The sequence below is a fragment of the Elephas maximus genome, chromosome 21 (assembly GCF_024166365.1).
Source record: "Elephas maximus indicus isolate mEleMax1 chromosome 21, mEleMax1 primary haplotype, whole genome shotgun sequence".
NCBI lineage: Eukaryota > Metazoa > Chordata > Mammalia > Proboscidea > Elephantidae > Elephas > Elephas maximus.
Genome location: NC_064839.1, coordinates 34,225,630 through 34,249,350, shown reverse-complemented (window position 1 = coordinate 34,249,350; position 23,721 = coordinate 34,225,630). Strand labels below are relative to the sequence as shown.

The window sequence follows — 23,721 nt, the reverse complement described above, 5'->3', positions numbered from 1 at the left end:
TTTATCTATATCTAGAACTTTTATAGATGTTGTTGTTAGGTGCCGTCCAGTTAATTTCAACTCATAGGAATCCCATGTGACAGAGTACAGCCACCCTATAGGGTTTTCTAGGTTATAATCTTTATGGGAGCAGATGGCCAGGTCTTTCTTGTAGAGCCAGTGGCTGGGTTCGAACTGCCAGCTTTTTGGTTAGCGGCTTAACAGATCACTTAACCATTGTGCCACCAGATAAAGTTTTATGTTATTGAAGGGCTTTAAAGCTCCTATTTTCCTTTCCTACCATCTGATACAAACACACATACTGTATATTTAATGTGTTTGAGCTAGTATGAATGAGAATGGTCTCTTAAAACAAACATTCCAAAAAATGGTTACTGTGTAGATTGAAATGTTGTTTGGTGCTAGAGTTCCATATTGCCAAAGACACTGAGAGCCATTACTTAAATTTGTAGGGAGAAAAATGGATAATTTTGTCTCTAGTCCTATAAATTTTCCAAAGGGGAGTTTTCAGACCCAGAGGTCTGGATTTTTTTAACTGACTTAACATTTTAGTTTAAAATGCATCTTACTGGAAAATCTGCATTTTGCCAGATGGCCTCACTGTAGGTGTTGGCCTGCAAGCCTAAAGAAAGTTGGGCATCTTCCCCCAGTTTCTAACCAGTAGCTGTTGAGTTAATTCTGACTCATGGCAACCCCATGTGTGTTTGAATACTAACTGAAAGGTTGGTGGTTCAAACCCACCTAGAGGCGCCTTGAAAGAAAGGCCTGGTGATTTGCGTCTGAAAGGTCACAGCCTTGAAAACCCTACAGAGTGCAGTTCTCCTCTGCACACACATGGTCACCAAGAGTCCCAACTTCTAGTCCCAGCATTTTGACATTAATATAGCTGTTAAGCTGGCCTGGATACCTCCGTTTTAAAAAGGTTCCATTTCATGGATGCCTGTGGTGGCCAGCTTTAGTTCACTGCTGTGAGGTGGCGAGGGTGTGAATGTCCCCTCATAGCTTATTTATGGAACTCCTAAAAGCCTTCTCAAGGCTGGGATATAGCCAGATGTTGGAATGCCCCAGGTGTGGTTTTGAGGAGGCCAAGGGCAGTTGCAGGACAGACATTGACCAGCTCGTTTCCTTTTTCCCATCAATGTTGGAGATGCATTTTTTTTTTTTCTTTGACCAGGGTTTTTTTTTCAATAAATTATAAATACTTTTTCCATCTATTGAGACATTAAAGAATTCCCAGTTAGCTAATCTTCATTCTTCTGAAATTATTCATTCACAGAGCAGGCCACCATTTCATATCTTAAATCCCAGGGCTCTCATGCATTCCTTGTGGGCCTCAATTAGGTGTCTACAGTGCCCTTCTCCTTTCTCGATGGTACACGCATCGCGCGCCTCCTTGGTCTCTGGGCAGGCGCAGTAGGGCTTCAGCGGCTTCTTCTCCTGCGACTCAGGCGGGGCAGGGCTTGCGGCCACCAGGCCCGGCATCTTTCGTGCCTAAAGCAGCTAAATACAGAGACCCGCGAAACACCTGCAGCCCTGGCAAACGTCGTCACTTCCGTGGAGATGCATTTTTGACCCTGGTTTAGTCCATGACCCAAGTGTTAATTGGTTGTGAAGGTTTCCTGTGTTGTCTAGTTTGATCCTCATGGCATCTCTGGGAAGTGGCTGGAGCTGATGATAATGTGCCTGTTTTGTGGGTGAGTCTTGAAGTCCTGTGGTATTTGGTGGCCTCCCTTGGCTGCAGGGCATAGAGTAGCCTGACTTATCAGATGCACTTGCTTGATCCAAGACACATGTGTCCATGCTGCTGCTGCCTTTTCCCTATTGTGGCTGCCATTGGATTCCTTCCCTAGAGTGAAGGAATATGTGGTTGGATACTTAGGCGACCACAGTGTTAGGGGACAGAGCTGAAAGGTGCTTAGTGCCAGAGAAGTGTGGCATGCTCTGGGCTGAGTTTGACTGACTTATATCCCTTTGAAGTGAAACATCCCATTGAACTGAAACTTGTTTTTTTGTAGATTTGAATATGGGCCTCATTTGTAAAGGGTGTTTATGAACCCATTGTCAGTGTTATTGTTGTACAGAAAGGCCTTCGTTCTGACAGTGTCTTCTGTAGAACACAGTAAGTTAGTCTAATCAGAAAAGTTTTTATTTCATAGAATGTTTTCTCACACCTAGACTATGTGCCAGACCTCATGCTAGGTGCAGAAAGAACAGATAAAGTCAGCACAGGCAGGCCTGTCCTCAGGGAGCCTATGGTCCACCTACCAGAGGGTAGACTAAAAGGCTCACTGTGAGAGGAGGCAGAGCCTGGCATGGTTGTGAGGGATGAGTAGGAGTTTCCCAGCAGGCGAGACCTGTGTGGACCCATAATGGCTCTGGTCAGTTAACTAGCTCTATGTCGGGGTGCTGGGCTTTCTGGGCCCTCCCGAGATATAAGTGAAAACTGAGGAGGAGGAGGAGGGGCTGTGTTTGAGGCAAGAGCTTGGTGCAGACTGATGGGTTTCAAGTGCATTTTGCCGAGTCACCAGAGCTGTGAACCCCGGGGAACAGGTCTGGTGGGGCAAGGAGACATCAGAGCCTGCCAGTGGTGCCAGGAGATAGAGAGCATTCAGCGTGATCTGGCCAGGAAGTCAAGGAAGCCCTGAAGCCGAGGGTCTGTGGGAAGAGTGACTTTCTTGGGCAGAGCTCATGGACCTGTGGGTGTCCCTGGCTCTTAGTGATGATGCATAGAGGGTGTGGCTGGCCAGGCTGACAGATGCTTCACTGTGACCCTCAAAATAGACTGTAACATCATCCCAGCGGCAGAGGCCTCCTCTCATGTGATGGGTGGCTGTACCCAAGAACAGCAAGCCTGGGCTAGAACACTGGACCGGGTATGGGTGGGGCAGTGGTGGAGGGGACTCTCTGGTCACAGGCATACTGCCTTTGCTCACTCCTGCAGCTGACTTCTTTTGGCCAGACAGTAGTTGACTCATCCATTAATTCTGCACACTGTGATACAGCACCCCTTGCTTTGACCGAGTCCCAGGTCTGAGCACCAGGAGCACAGGTTTGATGCCCTGCCCATGAGGAGATCAGTCTAGAGGAGAGACAGACACGCCTGTGCAAATGACTTCCGAGAGTGGTATAAAAGGGCCAATCCATGGTGTGTGCCAGGCCCAGAGGTGGTCCAGAGGATGGACTTCCTCCTGTACCTGAGAAGTTGGGGAGGGTACAGAAGAGGCATGATGCTGAATCTGGAAGGATGAGTTAGGGGTTCCAGGTGAACATAGTGAGAAGCAGATGCTCCAGGCCGAAGGAACAGGGCATAAAAAGATGTAGAACACAGAGTATGAGGTAGGCAGAGACTAGATTGAAAATACCTTATGTGCCACAGCTAAAGAGCATGGGCTTTATCCTGGGGGCAGTAGCATTGTGTGGAGACTTTGGATCTGACCTTGGTTTTGAGAATGCATAGGTAAGAAAGACTCTGCTGGTCTGGTTTAGCCAGGCCCTTCTGCTGAAGGGCCAGTGGGCCACCAAGGGCCAGTGGCTTTAGGTCCTTGACTCCAGGCGAGGTTTTCCTGTAGCTGGTTGGCTTTCCTGACCCTTGCCTGGCCTTTCTCTTGTATGGTGAGATGCAGGGGTAGAATGTTGAAGGCTGGTACCCAGGGAAGCTCCTGGGAGGTAAAAGGACTCTGCTTGTGTTCTCAGGTATTTTTGGTTTCACCAACTCCCATTTAAATGACAAGACTGTCCTCATTTTTATGCCCAGATGTCTCCCTCTCATGGGGCAGAATCACACAAAGTGATTTTCCAAGGAGATCGAGAGAGCCATTCAGTCAGTTGAGATCTCACCTGCCATGTTCCTAGTCTAGAGGGCCATCTGAGCCCAGGCTTTCCAGCCTGGGGACAGCCCATGGCTGGGCTCTACCCTGGGCTCCCTATTCTGCCACTCCAGGCTCCTAGCCTTGTGCATTGTACAGTGTCATCGAAGAGGCTGGTACACATCAGTGGACCTGGCAAAAAGGCCTTGTCCCGTCAGTCCTGAGAGGTAGGTGCCATCCTTGTCTAAGGCAGGTACAGATGCTGATTGTGTTTTGTACTCCCTGACTGCTCCCTGGGACTAATGGACTCCAGGCAGATGCTGAGCTTTGAGGCTGCATCTCTATCCAGGTAATGTGTTGTGCTATTTCTGGAGACATGGAATGCTTGGATGGTGGACATCTTAGAGTGTTGTATTGGTTACCTGTGTTGGGCATTAACGCCCTGGTTTAGCTGGGGACACTGGGATGTGGCTCTGGCATGGGGTGAGAGGGCCAGAGCCTACATAATGTCCACTTTTCCTGGTAGGACCTGTTCCTGTGCTGAGCACATCTCAGCTTCCCTGGGACCTCACTACTTACTGTATGTCACCATCAGGCTCCAACCGTGAGCTGAGAGTAGGGAATATGGCTGCCTTCTTTAGAACTTGGGGCCTTCCTTGGTCAAGGATCAGCCTCTAGAGAAATTTCTAGAATTTAGTTCACCCCCTCCACTCCCATTGTCTTTTCATTCTGGAACGTTTGGTCTTTTCTCTAGGTGAGTCACCTTGTAAGGGACTTCCTGATGGTGGGGAAGCAGGAACATGTCAGGTGGTGGCACAGGAGGATGGACTGAGCAGCTCTGGGGCAGGCCCAGTTGTATCATTCCTGTTCTGAAGCCATCGGGAAGGAATCAAGGGACCCGAGGTAGATGTCTGTGGTCGGGAGTCAAGTTGGAAAGAAGGGACTCATCAATGTCACTGAGAGAGGAATGGATAACACTGTATCTAAATGCAAGGACCGTCTCTCTATAAAGTCCATGCAAAATTCAGATACAGCATCTTTGTAAGAGTTTCAGAAAACCAAACCCCTTGGTGTCAAGTCAGTGCTGACTCACAGTGACCCTACAGGACAGAGTAGAACTGCCGCATAGAGTTTTCAAGAAGCACCTGATGGATTTGGACTGCCAGCCTTTTAGTTAGCAGACATAGCTCTTAACCACTACACCACCAGGGTTTCCTGTAAGAGCTCCAGGATCCTTGTAATTGAGACATGAGGTTGTGGATCTGTTGCTAGAAGTGCTGGAGAACTTGGTGATGGCACAGAGCCCACAGCCCCTCTGTCATGAGGGGACCAGAAAATGCCCTGGACTGTACAGGGGAGTAGGGGAGGGCTGGGTGCATCTTTGGCATCTCTCTTATGTCTCTCTGCTTTTTCTTCTTTTTAGACCTTAGAGTTTAGGGAGATGGCTTGGTATTTCGGAGAAGTTTAGTTGAAGTCAGGGATAGCAAGTATCATAGCTCAAATGCCCCACTGCCCCCTTAGCTTCCATGGCAAATGTTACTGATTGAGAACAGCACTCTTTCTTGGCAAGTCCGGACAGAGCCCCAGAATGTTCCTCAATGCATAGCATGCCAGGCAGCTGTTATTTTTTGGTTAGAGATGAAACCTACTGGCCTTCAGGGCCGAGGTGCCTAGAAGATGAGAAGTAGAGAGATGAGAAGGGTAGTTCTGCTCAGACAGTGAGAGCGCTCAGCTCATCTCTTCTGAAAGACAGTGCCAAGGCAGAGCTGAAACGAGTAAAGAAGCAGAGGGATGGTTTGAAAAGTAGAAGTGGCTATAACACAGTTTACAAAGGCATGTTTCTGAAATTGGCATGAGCTGTTTTATATAAAGCTGTTTTCATAGGAGCTATTATGCCAGGAGTTCAGGCACTCAGCTGCTAACTGAAAGATTGGTGGTTCATACCCACCCAGCAGCTCTGCAGGAAAAAGACCTGGCAATCTACTTCCATAAAGATTACAGCCAAGAAAACCTATTGGAGCAGTTTTACTCTGTTACATGGTGTTGCTATGAGTCTGAATCAATTGGATGGCACCTAACAACAACAGGTTTATATGTGTGTGTGTATTTATATATATGTGTGTTTTTAATCAAAATGTATTTTTATATTCCGAAACCAAACACATTGCCGTTAAGTTGATTCCGACTTACAGCAACCCTATAGAATAGAGTAGGACTACCCCATAGGGTTTTCAAGGCTATAAATCTTTTCGGAAGCAGAATGCCACATCTTTCTCCTGTGGAGTGCCTGGTGGGTTCAAACCACTGATCTTTTGGTTAGCAGCCGAGAGCTTAACCAATGCACCACCAGGGTTCCTATTTTCATATTACATATAGATAAATTTTTAATTGATAATTCAAAAGAACACAAAGCATCTGTCAACATGGGACACAGTGTAATTTGAAAAATAGCAGAATGAACAGAGAAGTGCAGGTTTAAACAAATGCAGGTTTATTCTCATTATATATACATTGTATCAGTAGAGGCCAGTACAGAAAACAAACCAGTCTAGACATTTCAAGCAAGAAGGAGTTTAATACAGGGAATTTGGTGCGTACAGAATCGTTGGACTTAAGAGTTTCCATGCACATAGATGAGGCTACTTGAATAAAACCTCTTACTGAAAATAATGAAAGATGCTAGGTAAAACATTATAAACCAACAAACGCAAGGCCAGTTTCTGGATGAACACCTGTAACTAGAGAGTAAGGGTAATGGCTGAGTAACTAATTGCGTCTGCCATGCCCACATACAGTTGTGCTCCAGCTATGTAGCTACACAGGGCCAGCAAAGTAGAGGTTCAGGGCCCAGAGCCTACTGGTTGTGGGGTCTGATGAGAGCCCTCCCGCATTAAGAATGTGTGCCAAGTGGCTACACCTTCAGATTAAAGGCAGTGCATTTGTTTTTTTAATGTGACAGGCTCTGGAAAGTCAAGGCTGGGTACTTGAGACCTGAGTGAGACTCTGCCAGCCCTTTAGAGAGGAAGCCTAGAACCCAGGGTGTGTGAGTAACGTGCCTGAGCCATCCAAGGAGCTGTTCTGTCCCCTTGCTGTCTAGCGGGCTCTCTGGGTGCTCTGATGGTGCTGCTGGCAGCAGGTGTACAAGAGCCTCCTGACTCGTTCTCAGAACCACTGTCCTCTAAGCAAGGACATCCTAACTTGAGGGCCCCTTGTTCTCTCCTTCTGACCTGTTCTACCTTGGATGGTACTAGGGTCAGGTATGTCATCTCTGTAATGCCCCTGTTCCAGTGTGGAACACAGAGTTGGGGCTCAGTGGGTGAATTTGGGGCTTCCTGGCAGAGGGACAGGATGCAGCACATCTGCTGGAAAAGCCAGTGTCATGGTGGAGGCTGTGGCTTTAAGCAGGTCCCTCAGGCTATGAAGTAAAATCCCCAGTGCCAAGTATCAACCCTCATTTCAGAGCTAAAGGACAGTTGGTGTTTTCTGGAAATGTCTCCCAGGGACCATTTTGTAACCATTTTGTCTTAGAGATCCCCTCTGTTGTGGAGGCTGTTGACTTCTGTATTTGGGGTAGGCTCTAATGGGAACAAGATTGCCAGCCTGTTGAGCTGTGGCTGAGGTGTTAGATGTCAAGATGAAACTGTCAGGTGAGATTCCAGGAGGTTCTCAGGGGTCTGGGTCAGTGGTGACTGGCCCACTTACCTGAGAGGGTTAGCAGAGGAGCTAGCACTCCCCTCCCCCACCCCCAAGACCCAGCTCAGCCCTGAGGTTGATGGCCTTACCTCTTCTCTCTTTTTCATCACTTCATACCAGAGCTCTGTGAGTCTGGAGATATCCCGGTATAAAATATCTAGGGCCTGACAGTGCATAAAGTCCACCTTTCCTCAAGGAAGAAATTGATAGAAAGCGAGAAGAGCTGGGTCTGTGTCCTTCACTTTTGTCACTGGTTGTGTGCTTACGGTGAGGGACTTCTTAATTATGGCCCTGATGTGTGGCCAGAGGAAATCCTGGTGGCGTAGTGGTTAAGTGCTACGGCTGCTAACCAAAGGGTTGGCAGTTTGAATCCGCCAGGTGCGCCATGGAAACTCTATGGGGCAGTTCTACTCCATCCTATAGGGTCACTATGAGTCGGAATAGACTCAATGGCACTGGGTTTTGGTTTTGTTGGTTTGGTATGGCCAGAATACTCTGATGCTTTCCCTTATGGTCAGTGCCAGATCCCACTTGTCCCACTGGGAAAAGCCAGACAAGGCTCATGCTGGCATGCAGAGGCACAGTGATGTTCTTGGTGACTCTTTGATTACTCTTCTAAGGTACCATCTCCTCCGTCTTGTGCTTGCACCTGGGCACAGTGCATTTGGAACAGTACACAGTTGTTATTCTTCCAAGAATCGAAATATCTAGGTCAGAGCTGGGATAGAGTTTAGGAGCCCTGTAGTCTAACCTCTCCTCTTCTGATGGGGAATGTGAGATGTGGGTTGAAACCCAAGACCCACCATTCTGAATTAGGGTGGAGAGTCTCAGCCCAGGCTTTCAGAGTCGGTGTGTGTTGTCTTCGGAGCCCTGCAACTCTTCAGACGCTTCCTTTCAGAAGGCAGGAGAGGAATGTTCTTCGTGTTGCCAAAAGGGTTCCCTGTGTGGGCTGCTCCAGGCCGTCTCCCAGGGCTGGCTTGGGGATTACAACAAAGGGGTGGTCTCCTTCCCTCCAGGCCTTGTTTTGCATATCTGGAGGGTGTGAGAGTCTGGTGGCCTGGATTTCAGAGGTCCTGTCCTATGTCCACACCAGGACAGAACCCCTTGTCAGCTGGAGCTGTGCTGAATCAGTCTCACTGCAGCAGGGTCCCCTGAGGAAGTACCAGGTGTTATGTGAGCTGGGCTCCTGGCTCTTCTGCTCAGTGGGGATTCTGATTGTTTCCTGATGCTCCTGAAGGTATGCTTGTCTGATGCAGCCTCTGCCCTCCTTTCTGAGAGTCCTGAACCTCAGGACTCAGGGAGCTGGGTACACTGAGGGGCTGACCATGTAAGCCAAGTCCCCCATGTATCCCTCTGTCACTGAAATGTTGCCTTGGCATGATCCAAGGAGAGTCTGATAGGGGAGAACCAATAGCCTCTTCAGATTGTGGCCATCAGCTGACTTTTTTTTTAATCTACTAAAAAAAAATTTTTTTTTTTTAGTAGACTAAGACTAGATGAGGTTTATTCAGGCAGAAGATTTGTGAATCAGGAAAAGTACTCTACCAAGTATCAGCAGAGGTTGACTTATATTGACAAAACATGGAAGCAAAAGCTTATTTCTGGTTGGCTTATACAAGTTACTATTGAAGCGCTGTCAGGATTTCATTGGCCAAGAGGGTGGAAGCTATGTCAGAATCTCATTGGTCGGTGAAGGTGGCCTGATTTACAGGAAAGCTAGGCTTAAGTTTTTGTAGACAAGTCTTAGAGGTGTTGTCCACCCAGCTGCCAGCACCATTTTGTCAACCACACGACTCCATCAGCTGTCTCTTAAAAATTATTTTTCTATGATTATAAAAGTAATTTGTGTTAATTTTAGAAAATCTAGAAAGCAGAAAAGAAAAAAGATAAATCCAAGCTGACCAGAGTCTGCTCATGTGACAGCAGTGGTGTCAGCAGACTGTTGTTTTTAGGGGGAAAGATGGCAGAGGGAGGTGGAGGGGTCATGGGCCCCAGGAACCACCACTCCATTCTGAAGGCAGGTCATTTTCAGGGCTCCAGCTTGCCCTCTGCAGCCTAAGTGTGGACCTGGCTATGTGGTCTGCTGTGGGTGTGGTCATCTGAGGGCCTTTGCTGTCCGCTGCTTCTCCTCCATTCTGCTCTCTGGAGGATCTTGACCCAGCTTGGCCTGATCAGCACCCACTCCATGCTTTCACCTCTCTGGAGCAGGGGTTCTTTCTCGGCTGCCTGTTGGCCCCAGAACCCAACAGACTGCGTGAGTCACTCTTCTTCTTTTGTTTTTTTTTTTATTGTGGTAAAAATATATAGATGAAAACATTTGCCATTTCAGCCTTTTTCTCATGTACAGTAACGTGACGTTAATTACGTTCATCATGTTGTGCAACAATCGCCACTATCTGTTTCCAAATTTTTTATCACCCTTAACAGAGACAAAGTGTTCTTTAAGCACTTACTCCCTCTCTTTCCGTTCCACCCGCCCTTCGTACCCACTAATAAACTTTGGGCTGAATACATTTACGTATTATAGATATTTCATATAAATGGGGTCGTACACTATTTGCCCTTTTGTGTTTGACTTAATTTCACTCAGCACAGTGTTTACAAGGTTCATGAGAGTCACTGGTCTTACAGTTTGCATTGATGGTTTGTCAGTGAAGGGGCTAAATTGAGCAATCAGAGGTAGATGCATGGCCTCATTGCCACCCAGAGGTTGCGTGTTGTCCTGCTCCACTTATTGGCCATCTCTCCTCTCTAGCACATGGTATTTGTTCTTTTCCACCTTGGTGCCATGTAGAAGAAAGGGGTAAATTAGAGAGGTTTACCGTACTTCTGCTCAAATTATAGGGTTAATAAGGAGCCCTGGTGGAGCAGTAGTTAAGTACTCACCTGCTAACCGAAAGATTGGTGGTTTGAACCCACCAGCCATTCTGTGGGTGAAAAGACCTGGCAGTCTGCTTCTGTAAAGTTTACAGCCTTGAAAACTCTATGGGACAGTTCTACTCTGTCCTGCAGGGTTGCCGTGAGTTGGAATCAACTTGATGGCAATGTTTTGGTTTTGTTTTTAATAGAGTTAATAATCTCCTCCCTGCCCCTCCTCCCCCTGCCCAGCTCCTTACATATATCCTGCTGTTTGAAAAGAAAGCCCTGGCAGGGAAGTGACATGGCAGAGAGCTAAGTTCTGTCTTTTCCAGTCACCTGCGTAGGGAGTGAAAGCCCTTCTTGCCTCCCAAGCCCAGGATGGGAGTGTTCCTAGTGTAGCCTGACCTGTTTCCAAGAACGAGCAAATGCTCACCTCCTTTCTCCTTGACGGCCCCCAGGTCCAGGTCTTTGAGCATGGCCTACTTCTTTCACCAGAGTCCGATGCTGGCAGAGCCTCCAGCACATGAACAAGTAGATGGAGTGGGGCTCTGGGAACACAGATAGTTGCCCACTCGTCACCCTCCCCGCCCTGCCACAGGTGTGCTTTGTCTAATCCTGTTGAACAGCAACCTGCCGACTCAGGGTAGCAGCTGAGGCAGCAGCTCTGAGAGGTCATGTGACATAGGCACATGGTGAATGGAGTGGCAGCGGTGAGATGTGAATGTGGGTTTATCCAGTGTATTTGCTCTGAGGCAGGTATAGTTCCCTTTCCTTATTGTTCTGCCTCATTTTTGGCAAGCTGTCCGAGAACTGAGACCACATCAGTCCAGGACTTAGCAAAGCACACACATGACATGCATTTTTGGTGATTGACGGGGAAGGTCAGGCCTGCTTAGATTTTCTTGCGTGGATGGAGAAGTGAACTTCCTTTATGCCTGTTATGTCACTGGCTTTGTGGTTGTCAGTCATTTAATCTCATGGTGCCGAAGTACTTCATTGGCAAGAGGGGCTAGTAGAATCGGAGGTGGTGTGGCTGAGTTGGAGCTCACTTGTCTGTCGTGAAGCCCTGTAGTGGCCTCCTACCAGCTAGCTACAAGTTGAGGTTCAGAGTGAAATGTGGCTGGGAGAGGGCCTTTGGCTTTGGGGCTGAAGTTCCTTACCAGGCCATGAGTAGATGAACCTTCGTGTTTGTCGAATGTCATTGTGTGCCCAGCATTGCTGTGGCTCTGTGCTTATGAGGATTGGAAAGTCCTATAGTCCCTGTACCTGGAGGTGGGCAGCAGGCATCATGTCTGTTCTGTCCTCTGTGGTATGAGAAAATGTAGGATTGAAGCCTGTAAGCTGCTTGGGTGTTTGGATGGGGGCATTGATTGCCCAGGGATCTCAGAACTGAGTCAACACATATCTAGATACTGGGTTCTTGTTTCTGGCCAGAGATGATACTTTTGAAACAAAGGGCAGGTAAAGATATTGTCTCCCTGAAGCTTTACTTCCCAAGCTTAAAGAGAGAAAAGGACTTCGTGTAATAAATGTTACAGCTGATGATAAGCAGACGTGTCTTTTCCTTGCAACTTTTTTTTAAACACCTTTGTTGAGATATGGTTAACCTATCACGTGATATTAATATCACATGCAAGTAAAATTTTGCTGAAGATCATTCAGAAGCAGTTGCAGCAGTATATTGACAGGGAACTGCCAGAAATTCAAGCCAAATTCAGAAGAGGTTGCGGAACCAGGGATATCATTGGTATATCAGATGGATCCTGGCTGAAAGCAGAGAACAGCAGAAAGATGTTTACCTGTGTTTTATTGACTATGCAAAGGCATTTAACAGTGTGAATCATAACAAATTGTGGATAACTTTGTGAAGAATGGGAATTCCAGAACACTTAATTGTGCTCATGGGGAACCTGTACATAGATCAGGAGGCAGTCGTTCAGACAGAACAAGGGGATACTGCATGGTTTAAAGTCAGGAAAGGTGTTTGTCGGGGTTGTATCCTTTCACCATACCTATTCAGTCTGTATGCTGAGCAAATAATCTGAGAAGCTGGACTATATGAAGGAGAATGGAGCATCACGATTGGAGGAAGACTCATTAACAACCTGTGTTATGCAGATGACACAATCTTGCTTGCTGAAAGTGAAGAGGACTTGAAGCACTGATGAACATCAGAGACCACAGCCTTCAGTATGGATTACACCTCAACATAAGGAAAACAAAAATCCTCACAACTGGACCAATAAGCAACATCGTGATAAACAGAGATAAGATCGAAGTTGTCAAAGAGTTCATTTTACTTGGATCCACAATCAACTCCCATGGAAGCAGCAGTCAAGAAATCAAAAGACGCGTTGCATTGGGCAGATCTGCTGCAAAAGACCTCTTTAAAGTGTTGAAAAGCAAAGATGTCACCTTGAGGACTAAGGTGCGCCTGACCCAAGCCATGGTGTTTTCAATCCCCTCATATGCATGTGAAAGCTGCACGATAAATAAAGAAGACTGAAGAAGAATTGATGCCTTTGAATTGTGATGTTGGAGAATAATATTAAATATACCATGGACTGCCAAAAGAATGAACAAATCTGTCTTGGAAGAAGTACAACCAGAATGCTCCTTAGAAGCAAGGATGGCGAGACTACGTCTCACATAGTTTGGACATATTATTAGGAGGAATCAGTCCCTGAAGAAGGACCTCATGCTTGGTAAAGTTGAGGGTCAATGAAAAAGAGGAAGACCCTCAGTGAGATGGGTTGACACAGTGGCTGTAACAATGGGCTTAAGCAAAACAATGATTGTGAGGATGGCTCAGGGCCGGGCAGTGTTTTGTTCCATTGTACATAGGGTCGCTATGAGTTGAAACCAACTCAGTGGGACCTGACAACAAGTTAATGTATCATACAATTCACCCATTTAAAGTGTACAATTCAGTGTTTTTTTTTTTTTTTTTGGTATGTTCGTAGGATCGTTGCTGCTTTTTTACTCTGGTTGTCTCAGAGGTTGGCTAACAGTCTTCAAGTGCATGAAGACTTGGTGGGAGATAAAAGGCTGCATCTTTTTGTAGTATTATTAGGAAATCATTTTTTTGGAAAAGGTTTTTAATGTTACCCGGTGTTTGAAGAGTTGGGGCTCATTCCCCTTGAACTCTGACTCAGACCCTTGGGCAGCTTCTGACTGCAGGTGAGTATGCAACTTGGGCTCTTGTGGGACTGTTCCCTGTGTCACTGACAGCCAGGGTGGCATAGTCTCCAGGTGTGGATATCAGCCTCCTCAGGCTGCTCTGTCAGCTCAGCTGCTTGGGTTCTCAAGTCAACAGTGGGGTTTGTGCAGAAACTCCCAGGCCAACTGTTAGTCACACACCAGCCCACCTGAAGGGCATTCTGCAGGAAGGTGTTGGGGGCTTAGCCATTGGAGGTGGTGGAGGCTCCTCTGTGGAGAGGCCTAAGAAATTTTTTAAAAAATAGTATTGTATTGTGTTTTCGGTAAAGGTTTACACAGCAGTTCAGGTTCCCATTCAACAATTTCTACACAGATTGTTCAGTGGCGTTGGTTATATTCTTCACAATGCCTGAACATTCTCATTATTTCTATTCAGGCTGTTCTGTTTCTGTTAATCTAGTTTCCTTGTTCCCTTATATTCTCATCTTTGTTTTAGAGTAATTGTTGACCATTTTGTCTCCTATGGGTGATTTTTTTAAAGGAGCATAAGCAAATTGTATTTTGAGCAGATGTACCTTAGTGATTCCTGTTCCCATGGAGAGTTGTGGAACCAGAGCCCTATTGTGGTGGCTTCCATCATGTGCACCAGGCTTACGTGGATCGGCCCACACCTCTGTGGCATGCCAGAGTGAAGCCATTTCCTCTGTGTTGGTAGAAACATATTGCCTAACTGGTCACTTTTTCCAGACATTTCTTTGGAAAATGAAGGAAGAATAGCAAACTCAGTTCTCCTCTGGGCCTTCCAGTGGTGGGAGGTTGAGGCCACCTCTGAGCCATGCAGCTGGGGCCCAGGCCTTGTCATGTGCGGACTGTGAGTCCAGCACAGTGAAGCCAGGCTATCTTGTGAAGGGTGGCTTAAAAAGGAGGGGAAAATGGACCTAAACAGGAGACCCTTGTGGACCCCTCCCCGTTCCAGTCTGTTCTCCTGAATCCTTGTCTCTGGGAGAGAGTCCCCATTAGCTTAGTGAGGAACTGCTGCTGAGTATCCCGTAGCTGGCTGCCCATTGGCTCCAGTGACTCGTGTGGAAGGTTGTTTAAACCAAAAAAACTAAATCCGTTGCCATTGAGTTGATTCCAACTCATAGTGACCCTATAGGACAAAGTAGAACCATCCCATAGAGTTACCAAGGAGCACCTGGTGGATGCAAACTGCCAACCTTTTGGTTAGCAACCATAGTGCTTAACCACTACGCCATCTGGTTTTCTGGAAGGTTGTTTGTGCCTAGGTTATTATTATTATTATTATTATTTTAATTTTATTGTGCTTTAAGTGAAAGTTTACAGATCAAGTCAGCCTCTCATACAAAAATTTATATACACCTTGCTACATACCCCCAGTTACTCTCCCCCTAATGAGACAGTATACTCCTTTCTGCCACTCTCTATTTTCATGTCCATTCAGCCAGCTTCTGACCCCCTTTGCCCTTTCATCTCCCCTCCAGACAGGAGACGCCCACACAGTCTCATGTGTCTACTTGATCCAAGAAGCTCACTCTTCACCAGTATCATTTTCTATCCCACGGTCCGGTCTAATCCCTGTCTGAAGAGCTGGCTTTGGGAATGGTTCCTGGCTTGGGCTAACAAAAGGTCTGGGAACCATGACCTCCAGGGTACCTCTAGTCTTAGTCAGACCATTAAATCTGGTCTTTGTACGAGAATTTGAGGTCTGCATCCCACTGCTCTCCTGCTCCTTCGGGTTCTCTGTTGGTTCCCTGTCAGGGCAGTTATCGGTTGTAGCCAGGCACCATCCAGTTCTTCTGGTCTCAGGCTGATGTAGTCTCTGGTTTATGTGGCCCTTTCTGTCTCTTGGGCTCCTAATTACCTTGTGTCTTTGGTGTTCTTCATTCTCCTTTGCTCCAGGTGGGTTGAGACCAGTTGATGCACCTTAGATGGCCTCTTGCTAGCGTTTAAGACCACAGACACCTCTCTCCAAAGTGGGATGCAGAATATTTTCTTAATAGATTTTATTATGCCAATTGACTTAGATGTCCCCTGAAACCATGGCCCCCAAACCCCTGCCCCTGCTGCACTGGCCTTCGAAGCATTCAGTTTATTCAGGAAACTTCTTTACTTTTGGTTTAGTCCAGTTGTACAGACCTCTTCTGTACTGTGTGTTATCTTTCCCTTCACCTAAAGTAGTTCTTATCTACTAATTAGTGAAAAGCGCTCTCCCTCCCTTCCCCCTCCCCGCTCTCATAACCATCAAAGAATATTTTCTTCTCTGTTTAAACTATTTTTCAAGTTCTTATAGTGGTGGTCTCATACAATATGTGTCTTTTTGCAACAGACTAATTTCACTCACATAATGCCTTCCAGATTTCTCCATATTATGAAATGTTTCGCAGATTCATCATTGTTCTTTATGGATGTGTAGTATTCCATTCTATGAATATACCATAAATTATTTATCCATTCATCCATCGATGGGCACCTTGGTTGCTTCCGTCTTTTTGCTATTATAAACAGTGCTGCAGTGAACATGGGTGTGCATATATCTGTTCGTGTAATGGCTCATTTCTCTAGGATATATTGCAAGGAGTGGGATTGGTGGGTCGTGTGGTAGTTCTATTTCTAGTTTTTTAAGGAAGCGCCAGATCGATTTCCAAAGTGGTTGTACCATTTGACATTCCCACCAGCACTGTATAAGTGTTCCAGTCTCTCCACAACATCTCCAACATTTATTTTGTGTTTTTTGGATTAATGCCAGCCTTGTTGGAGTGAGATGGAATCTCGTCGTAGTTTTTTTGTTGTTGTAGTTTTGATTGGCATTTCTCTAATGGCTAATGATCGTGAGCATTTCCTCATGTATCTGTCAGCTGTCTGAATGTCTTCTTTAGTGAAGTGCCTGTTCATACCCTTCGCCCATTTTTTAATAGGGTTATTTGTCTTTTTGTAATTGAGTTTTTGCAGTATCATGTAGATTTTAGAGATCAGACGCTGATCAGAAGTGCCATAGCTAAAATCTTTCTCCCAGTCTGTATGTAATCTTTTTGCTCTTTTGGTGAAGTCTTTGGATGACCATAGATGTTTTACCTTTAGGAGCTCCCAGTTGTCTAGATTCTCTTCCGCATTGTTAGTAAAGTTTTGTATACTCTTTATGCCATGTATTAGGACTCCTAGCATTGTCCCTATTTTTTCTTCCATGATCTTTATTGTTTTAGATTTTATATTTAGGTCTTTGATCCATTTGAGTTAGTTTTTGTGCATGGTGTGAGGTATGAGTCTTGTTTCATTTTTTTGCAGATGGATATCCAGTTATGCCAGCACCATTTGTTAAAGAGACTGTCTTTTCCCCGTTTAACTGACTTTGGGCCTTTGTCAAATATCAGCTGCTCATATGTGGATGGTTTTATGTCTGGATTCTTAATTACATTCAGTTGGTCTATGTATCTGTTTTTGTACCAGTACCAGCTATTCTGGCTACTGTGGCTTCTAAAATCAGGTAGAGTGAGGCCTCACACTTTGTTCTTCTTTTTCAGTAATGCTTTACTTTTCCGGGGCCTCTTTCCCTTCCATATGAAGTTGGTGATTTGTTTCTCCATCTCACTAGAAAGCGTTGTTGGAATTTGGATGGGAATTGCATTGTATCTATAGATGGCTTTTGGTAGAAGAGACATTTTTACGATGTTAAGTCTTCCTCTCCATGAGCAAGGTATGTTTTTCCACTTATGTAGGTCTCTATTGGTTTCTTGGAGTAGTGTCTTGCAGTTTTCTTTGTATAGGTCTTTTGCGTCTCTGGTAAGATTTATTCCTAAGTACTTTATCTTCTTGGGGGCTACTGTAAATGGTACTGATTTGGTGATTTCCTCTTCAGTGTTCTTTTTGTTGGTGTAGAGGAATCCAGCTGATTTTTGTATGTTTATCCTGTACCCGGATACTCTGCTGAACTCTTCTATTAGTTTCAGTAGTTTTCTGGAGGATTCCTTAGGGTTTTCTGTGTATAAGATCATGTCATCTGCAAATAGTGATGCTTCTTCCTTACCAATCTGGATGCCGTTTAATTCTTAATCTAGCCTAATTTCTCTGGCTAGGACCTCCAGCTGAATGTTGAGTAAGGGTGGTGATAAAGGGCATCCTTATCTGGTTCCTGATCTCAAGGGGAATGCTTTCGGACTCTCTCCATTTAGGATTATGTTGGCCGTTGGCTTTGTGTAAATGCCGTTTATTATGTTGAGGAATATTCCTTCTATTCCTATTTTGCTGAGAGTTTTTATCATGAATGGGTGCTGAACTTTGTCAAATGCTTTTTCTGCATCAATTGATAAGATCATGTGATTCTTGTCTTTTGTTTTATGTATGTGATGGATTACCTTAATTGTTTTTCTAATGTTGAACCATCCCTGCATACCCGGTATGAATCCCACTTGGTCATGGTGAATTTTTTTTTTTGATATGTTGTTGAATTCTGTTGGCTAGAACTTTGTTGAGGATTTTTGTATCTAAGTTCATGAGGGATATAGGTCTGTAATTTTCTTTTTTTCTGGTGTCTGTACCTGGTTTTGGTATCAGGGATAGGCAGGCTTCATAGAATGAGTTTGGGAATATGCGGTCCTTTTCTATGCTCTGAAATACCTTTAGTAGTAATGGTGTTATCTCTTCTCCGAAAGTTTGGTAGAACTCTGCAGTGAAGCAGTCCAGGCCAGGGTTTTTTTTTTGTTGGGAGTTTTTTGATTACTTTTTCAGCCTCTTCTTTTGTTATGGGTTTATTTAGTTGTTCTACCTCTGTTTGTGTTATTTTAGGTATGTAGTGTGTTTCTAGGAATTCATCCATTTCTTCTAGGTTTTCAAATTGGTTAGAGTACAATTTTTCATAGTAATCTGATATGACTTTTAATTTCAGTTGGGCCTCTTGTGATATCATCCATCTCATTTCTTATTCGGGTTATTTGCTTCCTCTCCTGTTTTTCTTTTGTCAGTTTGGCCAACGGTTTATCAATTTTTAAAATTTTTTTCAAAGAACCAGCTTTTGGTCTTGTTAACTCCTTCAATTGTTTTTCCGTTTTCGGTTTCATTTAATATGCTCTAATTTTTTGTTGTTGTTGTTCAGTAATATTTATTGTACTTTTGGTGAAAGTTTGCAGAGCAAATTACGTTCCTGTTTCACAATTTCTTTGCAAATCGTTCAGCGACATTAGTTAGATTTTTTATTTTCATTTAATTAGATTTTCATTTAATTGCATTCTCATTGTTCCGTTTCCAGTAATCTAGTTTCCCTATCCCTTTATCTATTCGTCTTTGCTTTAGAATAATTGTTGACCTTTTGGTCTTATGTAGATGGCTTTTTTAATAGAGCACCATACTCATGGATAATATCCTTTATTCTGTAGGCCAATATGTTATTTTGCTAAAAGATGACCTCGGGGAATAGTGTTCGTTCTACGACTATGGTTTTTAGACATTTCTTAGGAATCCTCTGTTCTCTCAAGTAAAAGAATATTTTATGTGACTATTGGAATCAACTCGACGGCAATGTGTGCAGGTAGTGAAGAGAACTAGCCATTGCTAAATCTGCACATACTACCCTGCTAGACAGTTCTAGTCTCAGCCAGTGCTCAAAAGTTCCTCTGCTGGTCTTTAGTTCCATCCTTCTGTGATATCGTAACTCTGATATCACAACTGGCCTGCCGTCCTCATCCTTATTTAAAATCTGAATAAAGGAAGCTGAGCTCATGCTCTAATTTTTATTAGTTGCTTTCTTCTGGTGCCTGAGGGTTTCTTTTGTTGTTCTCTTTCTATTTGTTCAAGTTGTAGGGATAATTCTTTGATTTTGGCCCTTTCTTCTTTTTGTATGTGTGCATTTATTGATATAAATTGACCTCTGAGCACTGCTTTCGCTGTGTCCCAAAGGTCCTGATAGGAAGTGTTTTCATTCTCATTGGATTCTATGAATTTCTTTATTCCATTCTTGATGTCTTCTATAACCCAGTTGTTTTTGAGCAGGGTATTGTTCAGTTTCCAAGTGTTTGATTTCTTTTCCCTACTTCTTCTGTTAATGATTTATACTTTTATGGACTTACAGTCAGAAAAGATGCTTTGTAATATTTCAATGTTTTGGATTCTGCTAAGGCTTTCTTTTTGACCTGATATGTGGTCTATTCTAGAGAATGTTCCATGTGCACTAGAAAAGAAGGTATACTTGGCTGCTGTTGGGTGGAGTGTTCTGTATATGTCTTTGAGGTCAAGTTGGTTGATTGTGGCATTTAGATCTTCTGTGTCTTTATCGAGCTTCTTTCTGGATATTCTGTCCTTCACTAAATGTGGTGTGTTGAACTCTCCTACTATAATTGTCGAGCTGTCTATCTCACTTTTTCAATCCTGTTAGAGTTTGTTTTATGTATCTTGCAGCCCTGTCATTGGGTGCATAAATATTTAATATGGTTATATTCTTCTGGTATATTGTCCCTTTAATCATTATATGGTGTCCTTCCTTATGCTTTGTGGTGGATTTAACTTTAAAGTGTATTTTGATTGTTGTTCGCTTGATTTATTTTTTTCCATCCTTGAAGTTTTCGTTTGTGTCTCTAAGTCTAAGATGTGTCTCTTACAGGCAGCATATAGATGGATCGTGTTTTTTTATCCATTCTGTCACTCTCTGTCTCTTTATTGGTACCTTTAGTTCATTTACATATAGCGTAATTTTTTTTTTATGAGTTTAGTGCTATCGTTTTGATGTGTTTTTTTGTGTGTTGTTGACAGTTTCTTTTCCCACTTAATTTTTTGTGCTGAGTAGTTTATATATTGTCTTTTCCTCTTATTCATTGTTGTTGATTTTGTTTCTGCTGAGTCTCTATTTTTTTCTTGTATTTTATTTTGATGAATAGGATTGTTAGTCTCCTTTGTGGTTACCTTAATATTTGCCCCTATTTTTCTAAGTTTAAACCTAACTTTTATTCTTTATATCACCTTGTCTTTCTCTCCATATGAAAGATCTATGACTTACATTTTTTAGTCCCTCTTTATTGTTTTAATGTTTCTTCTTTTACATATGACCCCACTGTTTCCCTGTTTTGAGTATTTTTTTAATCTTGATTTATTTTTGTGGTTTCCCTATCTGGGTTGACATCTGATTGCCCTATCCAGTGATCTAGTCTTGGGTTGATACCTAATATTATTGATTTTCTAACCAAAGAACTCCCTTTAGTATTCCTTACAGTTTTGGTTTGGTTTTTACGAAGTCCCTAAACTTCTGTTTATCTGGATATGTCCTGATTTCACCTTCATATTTGAGAGACAGTTTTGGTGAATTTATGATACTTGGCTAGCAATTTTTTTCCTTCAATGCTGTGAATACGTCATACCACTGCCTTCTTGCCTACATGGTTTCAGCTGGGTAGTCCAATCTTATTCTTATTGACTCTCCTTTGTAGGTGACTTTACGTTTATCCCTAGCTGTTCTTAAAATTCTCTCTTCATCTTTGGTTTTGGCAAGTTTGATTATAATACGTCTTGGTGACTTTCTTTTGAGATGTGTACCTTATGTGGAGCTTGATGAGCATCTGGGATTGATATCGTCTCATCTTTCACAGTATCAGGGAAGTTCTGCGCCAGCAAATCTTCAACAATTCTTTCTGTATCTTCTGTTATCCCTCCCCGTTCTGGTACTCCAATCACTCGCAGGTTATTTCTTTTGGTAGAGTCTCACATGATTCTTAGGGTTTCTTCATTTTTTTTAATTCTTTTATCTGATTATTCTTCAAATACGTTGGTGCCAAGTCTTTGTCTTCAGTCTCAGCACTTCTGCCTTTCAGTTGCTCAGTTTTGCTCCTCTGACTTTCTATTGAATTGTCTAATTCTGTAATTTTATTGTCAATCTTCTGAATTTCTGATTGATATCTCTCTATGGATTCTTATAGCTTATTAAATTTTTCATTATGTTCTTGCATTACCTTTTTTAATTTTTTCACCTGCTTTATCTGTGTGTTCCTTGGCTTGTTCTGCATATTGCCTGATCTCCTTCCTGATCTTGTTCCTGATGTCTTCAAGATTCTGTGTATTAATCGTTTGTGTTCCACATCCGGCAATTCCAGGAAGGCACTTTCACAGAGAAGATTCCTAGTTTCTTTGTTTTGAAAGCTTGTTGAAGTGGTCATGACCTGCTTCTTTATGTGATTTGGTATTGACTCTTGTCTCCAAAGGTATCTAAAAGTTATTAATTTATGTTTGTTTACTGTATCCTAGCTTCTTGCTTTGGTTTGTTTTGATATGCCAAAATAGGTTGCTTGAGTGAGCTAGCTTGATTATTTTCGCCTTTGAAGCTCCAACATCCTGTCACCAGGTGGCTAGAGCTGTTATCACCTATATGAGCCTGGGAGTCAATTCACTTTTCTTATATGGATTCAGCTCAGATGTTCAGGTAGTTGGTCATCAAGTGTGTGGTACAGGCTCTGTCCTCTTGTCTTAGAGGAGCAGGGGTGATTGGTGTAGGTACCGGTATCTGGTTGCAGCAGAGGGTTACACTCTGAATAAGGCAGGGTCCCCCGAGTGTCTGTGAGGACAGCACATCCCTGTTCCCTAGAGCGCACAGGTGGGTGGGTCCTGCAGATGGACCATGGGCACCCAGTGCCTTTGGTTGTAAGGACTGGGAGGTACCGGTTATCCTTGGACCCCTGTTGTGGGTGGCCAGATGACCTCAGTGGAGCCACCAGTCCCTAGGCCCCCGATGTGAGTAGGTGAGGACCCTGTTCGATAGGCAAAGTGGTATCAAATATCAAATACCCACCTTTCCACTGCACAGCTGAAACAGTTGCAGTCTGCCAACAAGGGCTTATTGTCCTGAAATAGGCCCTCACAGGTCCCTGTAGGCATGAAAGATACTCAGAATCCATGGACCATTTATGCCTGGACAGAAGCTACTTCTGTCCTGAGCTCCCCAGCTTAGTGGAGCTGGCAAATTATGTTTTCCCCCAGTTGTAAATTTATTCCTTCTCCTAGGCTGGGAGAATGGCTCATGGCGCTCGGCAGGGCCTATCTCAGGCCCAGGGAAATCGACAGCCAGTGAAGCTGGCTTGGGGGCAGGGGCTGGGGATGTGGTAAAATATACACTAGTACTTAGCTTTTGCCAAGAGTGTTGTTCTTCTCGGGTTCCAGAGGTGTGAATAGGCTCTGCGGCTGGCTGTTTGTCCCTGAGTAAAGCGCAGCGAAAAGCTACTACCAGCCCGCCACGGTCGCTCCTGGGAATGGTGCCTGGGGGATCCCAGCAATTCAGGTCTGGCAACTTCTCTCCTCTTCTGAACTTTCTCTCCCTCCCCCTGCCGCTCAGTCTGTTTTCTCACTTTGCCTTTGATGTTGAGGGCTCCTAGCTTGTCATAAATATAATCGTTTCACTTTTTTTTTTTCGGGTCTTGGTTGTAAGAGGGATCACCGGAAGCGTCTGGCTGTTCTACCATCTTGGCCCCACCTCCTGTGCCTAGGTTATTAAAAAAAAAAATAATAATAATAACAGCTTCATTAAGATATAATTCACATACCACAAAGTTTATCATTTTAAAGTGTACAATTCAGTGGTTTTCAGTATCTGTTTATAGAGTTGTGCAACTATTAACTGCTATCTAATTCCAGAACATTTCTGTCACCCCAAAAAGAAACCCATTCCATTCACAGTCAGTCTTCATTTCCCTTCCCCCTAACCTATAAAAAAAAAAAAAAAACAAAACCTATGGCAGCCGCTAATCTACTTTCTGTCCCTCTGAATTTGTCTGTTATAGACATTTCATATCAGTGGAATCTTGCTGTGTGGCCTTTTGTGTCTGACTTCTTCCACTTTGCATAATATTTGCAAGGTTCATTCATGTTGTAGCTTGTATCAGAACTTCATTCATTTTTATGACTGAATAATATTCTGTGGTATGACTATATCACAATTTGTTTATTTATTCAACAGTTGATAGACGTTTGGATTGTTAATACTTTCTGACTTGTGAATAATGCTGTGAACATTCATGTACAATTTTTTGTGTGGACATATGTTTTCAGTTTTCTTGGGTATATATCTACAAGTGGAGTTGCTGGGTCATATGGTAACTCTGTGTTTAACTTTTTGAGGAACATGCATACTGCTTTCCATAGAAGCTGTACCATTTTACAATCCTACCAGCAGTGTACCAGGGTATTAACTTTTCCACATCCTTGCCAACACTTTTTTTTT

At 43.9% G+C, this 23,721-nt stretch overlaps 2 protein-coding genes across 2 annotated transcripts in view; one reads left to right on the top strand and one right to left on the bottom strand.

Moving 5' to 3' along the window:
* RANBP10 (RAN binding protein 10) overlaps positions 1 to 23,721 on the top strand; it is a 73,794-nt gene that overhangs the window by 2,633 nt on the left and 47,440 nt on the right. The window lies entirely within an intron of this gene.
* Positions 1,252 to 1,538, bottom strand: LOC126064736 (cytochrome c oxidase copper chaperone-like). The gene has a single exon (XM_049863969.1). The coding sequence runs from the start codon at positions 1,480 to 1,482 to the stop codon at positions 1,291 to 1,293; it is 192 nt and encodes a 63-aa protein (XP_049719926.1). The 5' UTR covers positions 1,483 to 1,538; the 3' UTR covers positions 1,252 to 1,290.